This window comes from Vigna unguiculata, chromosome 10, assembly GCF_004118075.2.
Source record: "Vigna unguiculata cultivar IT97K-499-35 chromosome 10, ASM411807v1, whole genome shotgun sequence".
Taxonomy (NCBI): Eukaryota; Viridiplantae; Streptophyta; class Magnoliopsida; order Fabales; family Fabaceae; genus Vigna; species Vigna unguiculata.
Window position 1 is genome coordinate 38749639 of NC_040288.1, and position 6000 is coordinate 38755638.

General features: G+C 27.7%; 1 protein-coding gene across 2 annotated transcripts; it reads left to right on the forward strand.

Moving 5' to 3' along the window:
* Window positions 1-2625: 2625 nt before the first annotated feature.
* On the forward strand, window positions 2626-5789 carry LOC114167523 (60S ribosomal protein L18a-like protein). Of its 2 annotated transcripts, XM_028052624.1 has the most exons (4): window positions 2626-2787; window positions 4693-4819; window positions 4912-5029; window positions 5204-5789. In XM_028052624.1, exons 2-4 carry the CDS (start codon window positions 4701-4703, stop codon window positions 5255-5257), a joined length of 291 nt encoding a protein of 96 aa, XP_027908425.1. In that variant the 5' UTR covers window positions 2626-2787; window positions 4693-4700; the 3' UTR covers window positions 5258-5789. The 2 variants fall into 2 exon arrangements, with proteins under 2 accessions (XP_027908425.1, XP_027908426.1); XM_028052625.1 differs by lacking the exon at window positions 2626-2787 and having other exon boundaries at window positions 4672-4819.
* The last annotated feature ends 211 nt before the right edge of the window (window positions 5790-6000 follow it).

Here is a 6000-nt window from a genome sequence, read left to right on the forward strand (position 1 = left end):
GACTAAAAACATACTTAACCATTTATTTCATTTGTTAGAATAAATATATTTTGCGAACATTATCCAAATTTATCTTTATTTTAATAATAAATCATTGATTGACTAAGTACATGTATTTGTATAAACAATGACCAATTTTTTTTAAAATGAGTATGAGTTCATATATATACGTAAGTACATTACCGTTTCCATACATCATTTTAAAATTATTAAAACATTTTACTTTATTAGATAACCTAACAAACCTTTTAGTGATTATTTTCAAAAAATAATGTATTGCATCTCAAAAATTGCAAATATCAAGTCATTATTTTTTTTTAGAATTTTATTTTAATTTTGAGTGTATAATATTAGTCAGCATAACATACTTATTTCTATTTGATTCTTACTTTCTTTTATTTGAATAACTCTTATCTTACTAGCTGTTTACATCGATTTTCTCTTTTAACCTTCAACTCATTTGAAATTCACAAAATTTTTTAAACCCTAAAAGTATTTATTCTCTCCGCATTAAAAATAATAGATGTTGTAATTTTTTGAAATTTCCATTACATATAATTATTATTTGATACAAAGCTTTTTTTTTAATTTTTTAATAAAATATTTTATTAATGTTTGAAACAATATGAAAACAATAATATATACACTTACTTACTTCTTCCCCTGTAAAAATAGAAACGAGGCATAAATTTTACATGTGGCGAGAATGTTAAATTAGAGATAAAATTTAACAAGAGTACTAATTTTTTTATTTTATATATCCTTTAAAAAAAATAAGGATGAAAAGATAATATCCTAACAGAAGATAAAATGAGTCATTAGAATCACAACCACTTCATAATACTTAAGAAATAGATATAAACTCAAACTTATATCTTCTATATGTTTTGATTTCTTAGTATTTTTATTAAGTACTGGCATCATATAATTTAACATATATTTTGTTGATCAAAGAATTGTTAAAACATAATATTCTATATCTCTTTAATGATTGAAGCATTGTACAAATTTTTAAATAATTGGTGTAATTTAACTTATAACAATCTGCATAATTTACTCCTATCCTTAATTTTTTTCTGCAAAACCAACTTTTATCTATTTTATTAAAACGTTTAATTTTTAACTGGTTTACTTTCAATTAATTACACTTATCAATTATCATTCTTAATTTATATTTTTTAAAATTTTGAAATTCATTGTTTTTTTTTTCTGAATTACAATTATAAGTGTATTTATTGTTGTTTTCAGTTGAAATTTTAATTTTATGAAATGCCGAACCATCACCATATTATCAATAGATTTTAATACATACTCCATTTGATTAAAAATCGCAATAAAATAATTGATTCTGCAACCATAAAAGTTTGACGATGGTGAAATAATTTATTTTATGATTTTTGTCAAATCACTTTCTTTCGTTTAGGCCTTTTCTTCCGAAGAGAATAAGAGGCTGTTTTCTGATATAGTATATTGAACCACGATTTGAATTTTTAATTTATTAGCATTCTTATTATTTCATAAAAGACTAAATTAACTTTTTTGGTTAAGTTTTTCATCAAAATCATTTGAAAATATAAAAATTCGAGTTAAAATAAAATATCATAGAAAAAAAATATAACGTTAGTCTTATTTAATAGATTATATAATGTGATAAATAGTTAAAAAATTAATAAAAAAGTACTGCTTTTTATATAAATTTTATATATTTATTTTAAAAAATTTAGATACATATAGTTATTTTATAACAATAAATATTAATATATCTGATTTTTACGGTAAAAATAATATAATTTTAATAATGTTTATTTATAGTTGATAAGTATTGGTGAAATTAATATATATATATATATATATATATATATTTAATATTAATATTAATATTAATATTAAATATATTAATAATTTTAAGAACTTAATATTAATACACTATACAAAATCAATAAATAATAATTAATTTAGAGATAAAAGAATATTAGTTTTCTATTGGCTAAGTTAAATATTATTTATAAGCTAAAAGTTTTGATATTTAAAATAATAGCTATTACTAATAAAATTTTATCACTAACTTGTGAATTAGAGTTTAAATCGGCATCTAATATTTATATTAGCTATGGTTATTAAAATTTTAATTAGTAAGTAGTTAAAATGTTTATAAATAATTAATTTTCGATACCAATTTAAATTTTTAATAACAAATTAATTATGGAATTTTTATGATTTATAGAGATAATATTGATATTAATAATTTTAGTTTATAAAATAATACTTAACTTAGTATATATAATAACTAATTAATCATTAACAGTATATAAACGCAAATTTAATTATATTAATCATTAACAGAATTTAAATAACAGTAATAAAATTAAATTATTATATCAATACTGTAATTTATTATAGTAACTATAAAATATAGAAATATTTATGATTTTGAATAAATTATTTACTCAAAAATATTAACTACTACTCAAACAAATTTTAAATAGTTCACTAATATTAACAACCTTCAATACACTGTTAACCCGATTATCCACAAATTAAATTAAATTAAATTTTAACAGAAAAGTAAAATCAGCGCGACGTCGTATTGCTGATTCCTATCGTACAAGATAGTGTATTTGTTTTGTCACTGTAACTGAAGAAAAGAAAAAAGCTAGTTTTCCGCATTGTACTATCCACTTTCAGTTCCCAACAAATGAACAACGCCGCCATGTAGAACAGAAGCGCTTCTTTATTCTTCTCCAGAAGCGCTTCTCTTTTTCATTTTCCTCTGCTTCAATTTCGAAGGTGAATTTTTTATTTTTATACATTTTTTGTTAAACAAATTTCTTACTGGGGAGGAGGGGATGGAAAATTAGAAGATGGGTTTGAAGGAACTCCGTTAATGGAGTATGGGTCTTCGCTATTTTTAAACAAGTTGATGTTTTTTTTGTCGAAGTTTTTAAATTTGTTGTTGTATTGCAGGCTTTTGGGGCAGATCATTGTCATTGTTATTATTTTTATTATATTTTTGTATATGTAGTTTAAGCAAGCTAACAACTTTACTTGTAAGGTAGTACTGATTTTGGTAAGCTTCTGTCCTCATTATTCTTACATTGATGCTGAAGTTTCTGCATAATTATACTTGACTTGTGTGTTATGATTTTGGTAATTTTGGAGGAATAGCTTGAAATGCAATTAGTGATAGGGGGTTGGCTGATCTGAGTGTTTTCTTTCTTTTCCTTTTAGGCGATGGATCCTCTAACTTGCATGAGAAATCAAAGCAAAGTTAAACTATATTAGCATTCATAATTGGTTATGTTCAGTGTCAATTGAAGTAACGGCTCAGAATTCCCTTTCTGGCGTGTAATATTTTTTTCACCCATTGTGTAGATGAGTTGGATGTTTTGTGATCTTGAAAAAGAATAGATTTTTTCATTGTTCAGAGGTAGCTTTAGTTCATCTATAATATCTAAATTTGATTTTGATCATCCCGTTTTTCTCAGCTAAGCTCTAGATCCTTTATCGTGGAGCATCTATGTCCTCAATCTGTGGATTGTCTATCTCTTAGATGCTGAAACTGATTGTAATTTAGGACTGAAAAATTTTGGTAGGAGATTGTCCTCTCCAGTTATGTGAAATTCCGCGTTAGATTTGGGAGTTCTTTATAAGGAAGCCAGCTTGTGCGAGGATACTTCTGGTGAAATGGTGGAATTCCATATCATTTTGTTTAGAGTTATCGCGTGAAAAGAAAAGTTCAATGTCTAGTTTGTTTGGATGTTTGTTTGTTTATGCTGTTTTGAAGTGACCTCTTATTTGAGATAGTATTACCAGGATATTCTAAATTGATTTTGATTTTTTTCTTATGCAAGATAGAACACTACTAGGTTTTCTTCTATTTTAGTGGCTCCAGGTAGGTAGAATATTGAAGTTGTTCTCTGAAAGTTTAACTTCCTATTGTATTGATGATTTTGTGTGCAAATGCCGGACAAGAGTTTTCATTCACTATAGCTTCTTCATTAGTTATGTTGTCTGTCTGAAGGAATAATAAACTAAAGTGTTTTAGCCACTTGTGTGTTGGCCTTGAATAGCTGCCAAATTGAAAACTACCGTTTGAGAAAAAGCTCATCTTTTATAGCTTTTTTCCAAACCATGGTTTTCTTTTTCTCAAAGGAAATCTAAAACCAAAAAATACTATTAGTAGTGGGTACCAGTTAACAGATATGAAATATTCAAATGGGTACACAATTCTAAAGTTCTCAATTATCCGAGGGGTTTCATCTCTTGCTTATGAATGAAGTTACACAGGGTAACATTAGATTTGCCCAGAAAAGACTTTCCAACGAGAACAAAAGCCTTTCCCTCTTTGTCAATGCATAGTTAAAAAATATATGAATATCTCTATGAAGTTGGTTTTCTTTTTGCGGAATGAGAAGTAGAAATTCTTTTTCATTATGTTCCGTTGCTTCTCTTAGTTAATATATTTTTTGTTTGTTTTGGTAATGATGAGGAACTTGGGCAGTTGACATCTACTTATCATCTTGCCTTTTGTTTTTTTTTTTTTCCTTTTCTTGTTTCTCTTTTGAAGTCTATTCCCATTTACTATATGGATTATGATTCTAATGCCTTCTCGTAAAGAGAAACGCTCAAATATGCAAGGGTCTCTTTTTGGTGTGAGAAAAAGTAAATTGAACCTGAGTTTAATATACATAGGGCTCTAGATGGATACAGCTGAACAAATAAAAGACAAGTATGCTCCAACCGGGGATGCAGAGAACCCACTACTGGGAAAATTTGATAAGCCTCTACCATGTTTTGGCTGTGGAATTGGATGGTTCTCGTGAGTAATATTATGCATATTTACTCTTTCTCACTTTCTTCTGCTTGCATAGTTTGATGGTTGCATCTTCTCTCCTCTCTTTTTCTTGCCAGTCTTCTGCTAGGATTTGTTTGTCCATTAATGTGGTATTACGCTACAATTCTCTACTTTGGAAATTACTATCACAAGGATCCGAGAGAGCGGGCTGGCCTTGCTGCTTCTGCAATTGCTGTAAGTCCTGTGCTTAAAAATGAGTATGCATTTACATTTCAACTGTCAAAATTTCTACTTTACAGGTTATCCATATTTTCTATTGTTTCGTTTGCCGTGTCAAATCTTATATATGTTGTAGTATTTTGAAAAAAAAAAGGTCTTGTTTTTTGTACATTTTTATTGGTATTGCAGGCTCTAGTTTTCACAACTGCTGCGGTGATAACAGTGGCTGTTATTGTCTTGTAAATTTTTCTATCAACTGATCTATCTCTAGCTCACGAGGAAAACAAAAATCACTTCTAACATCTGCCCCTACATGAGAAAGGCAAGCCTTATGAACCCATAATCAAGCTCTAGCGATCGCTGTTGATCATCAAGAAAAATATGCACAAAAGGTCCAAAGCTAGTTCCATTTAATTATGTGAACATAGAGCTGCTTCTGCACCCTTTTTGGAGTTGTGTATAGACAAGGAGGATGTGATGTAACTAGATTTTATCCAAAAAGATGGTTCAGCTAACTTATTTTGGTGTGTATGTTTCTTGGTATAGTAATTAGTTGCTAGCTTTCATTTATTAGAAGTGAGAATATACTACTGGTGCTGGTGTTTGACTATATGAAAACCTGGTGGGGTTTCTCATATTGTTTACGTTCAAGATGAGAAATTGCATATTTGCCAAGTACTTCGAGATGTGAAATATGCAAAACATACAGTTGTTAAGTACTGGAAGTGTTGAAGCTTGTTTTCTTGCAACCAAAGTTGGTGTTTTGACCTTTTAATTCCAACCGTCGAATCTCAGCTATTTGTGACTTTTCTGATAACTTTGATATAACATTGTTCTGAAATCCTTAAAGAGCATCATTCAATTGTTTTCTTCGAATTCCAACTTAAAATTCTTAATCATTTAAGTAGAGAATAAGGTGATGTATGGGAAAGGGTTTTAGGCAACGATAGAACATTGAAAATGTTTGATTTTAAAAATTATAAAGG